This window comes from Hemisphaericaspora subhashii, assembly GCF_019202705.1.
Source record: "Hemisphaericaspora subhashii strain CBS 10753 chromosome Unknown scaffold285, whole genome shotgun sequence".
NCBI lineage: Eukaryota > Fungi > Ascomycota > Pichiomycetes > Serinales > Debaryomycetaceae > Hemisphaericaspora > Hemisphaericaspora subhashii.
Window position 1 is genome coordinate 1 of NW_026057250.1, and position 2,532 is coordinate 2,532.

The 2,532-nt window shown below is 34.6% G+C and overlaps 1 protein-coding gene across 1 annotated transcript; it reads left to right on the plus strand. All coding sequences in view use genetic code 12, as the record gives it.

Moving 5' to 3' along the window:
• J8A68_002052 (uncharacterized protein) lies at positions 1 to 2,436 on the plus strand (the record flags this gene model as incomplete). The annotated part of the gene is made up of 2 exons (XM_049405762.1): positions 1 to 694; positions 1,158 to 2,436. Coding segments are annotated over 2 exons (1,973 nt in total), but the record flags the coding sequence as incomplete, so codon positions are not given.
• Positions 2,437 to 2,532: the final 96 nt, after the last annotated feature.

Consider the following 2,532-nt stretch of genomic DNA (forward strand, 5'->3'; position numbering starts at 1 on the left):
TCCGACGTGGCCCCACCACCCACCAAGGCCGGATTGACGTTTAGTGGGACCTCCATCCGTGCTTTGTCCAATTTGCCTCATTGCTCTTTCTGTCATTCATTGACTCACGTGAGAAAGAACTGTCTTTTAGCCGGTAAATGCTGGCACTGTGGAAAACATGGTCATATGCGCTCTCAGTGTGCAAGTTACAAAGAAGCTAAATTACGTGCTCAAGCAATCAAAGAAAACGAACAGTCCAAAAACAAGTCAGATACTGAAGAGGAAGATGATTTCCTCCCAGCCTCAGCCCATAACAATGCCAGAAAGTTTTACAAGCAACAACAAACTTCCGAATCACAAGCCCCAAGTCAAGGCAACAACATGCCTATTCTTCCTAAAAATGTGATTAAAGCAAAAAGAGCTCTTGTCGAATATAGCAAGAGTTCAGACCCTGAACCATCATCCAAAAGAACTCATAATGAGATGGAAGATGATTCAACACCTGAAGAATCTAATGCTTCTTCGGGTTCCAACAAATTTAACCATTCAGCAGATACTGAAAGGTTCAAAGCACTGTTTGACGAAAACGAATCTGGAAATCCTACACAAGAGGATTCACCATTTTTCGTTTGTACATGTGAACAGTGTATGGGCTCCTTCCGAGCAGATCAGATGAGAGGTGAAGTTTGTGAAACCTGTTCGCAGGTTTCGCATAGTCAATCTGAGGAAGACACTCAGATTGATGAAGAACTTCACTAAAAGGTTCAACACAAGGTCAAACAATAGGGTCACAAAAAATAGCAGTCTTTATAATCAACGTTTTCATCATTTTCAGACCCACACTTCAGTTCTTCATTATCAATTTATTCATTATTTGGTTTCATTTTCATTTGCGGTGTTCTACATTTTGCAATTTATTAATTTTTCGGTATTTGTTTTATTTTATTTTTATTTTATTTATAAAGACTCAAAAAAAAAAAAAAAAAAAAAAAAAAAAAAAAAAAAAAAAAAAAAAAAAAAAAAAGAGAGTTTATTTTATTTTTATTATTAACATACCAACACCGCAAATGATATATTAAATTCATTATCAGTCGGCTCCAAGAACATTGGGAGCCGAGGAAACATACACAACATTTATACGACAATATTCAATTTATTTAACGCGAATCCGACAATAGATCTATGGTTGATCCAAGAAATCCGTATCCTCAATGATAAAGATTTTAAATTATTAAAGAAACGGTTATCCAACCATAAACTTGAACTCCACATGCATAATTGGAATGATTTAACATGCATTGTATTTAAAAATATTGGACAAAATAAGAAAATTTCCTTACTTGCACCAGAACATATCATTAATTTCACGACTTTGGAAAATCGAATTACTTCGCTGGTAATTCATTTAAGAGACTCATCTCGGGAAATATTATTATTAAGTGTCTATCTTCATTCTGGTAACTATAAAAATCAATTAGCATTATTAAGAAAACTTTCTGATCAACTTCTGCAATTCAATAATGAGAATCCTGATATACACTTTCTCATTGGTGGTGATTTTAATAACGTTTTGGATCAAGATTTAGATGTTATTCGGCCTGATATTCTTATCAGGCCCCGTTTAACAGCGCAAGAAAAAGATATTATGGACTATTTTGAAGCATTTATCGCTGAACATAATCTTGCTGATGTTAAAACTCATTTATATCCCAACACAACTGAACCCACAAATAATATGAATACAAAAAGAAGATTAGATAGATTTTATCTTTCTAATGACCTCATTTGGAGTTTATTAGATTATCGGATTCCTGAAGATCATACCATTGGTTCAACACATTTTGCTATCGTAATGAAAATGAAAATATGCATTTCTCCTAAACTTAAAATTGGTGATCCGAGATTTTGTATTCCCAATAAATTATTAGCAGATGATAATGTATTGCAGTGCTTGAATCAATACAGACCAAGATTCCTTGATAATATATTCCTTTCCTGGGAAGACAATCTTGATTATCTCACAGCAGAAATTCAACAATTGAAACAACTAATACATAGACTTCAGAGAATAAGGCAGGCTGAAACTCAACATGTAATTCCGAAAACCGATGAAGATCAAGAAAGGCTTTTGAAATACCGCTTTCGTGGACCTCGGGAAGTTAATATCATTGAAAATATGGAGCGTACTGATGGTACGCCAGTTATTAATACTCCAGAAATGCTTAATGTTGCCACTTCCTTCTACAAAGAATTATATCAACAATACCATGTGCCATTGGATCCTTTATCCGAATTTATCAATACTTTTCCACATAAACTTACCAGTTCAGAGAAAACATCATTGGAAAAACCTTTCACTGAAGATGAATTATATGACCATTTAGTTATTATCTCCAAATCCACATCCACAGGAACTGACGGCATTTCTTACTACTCATTAATAAGATTATGGCCCCGGTTAGGGCGATCCTTAACAAAAGTGGGCAACATGATAATGGAAACAGGAGAATTACCACCCTCAATGCAAACCAATCTCATTACGTTAATTCCGAA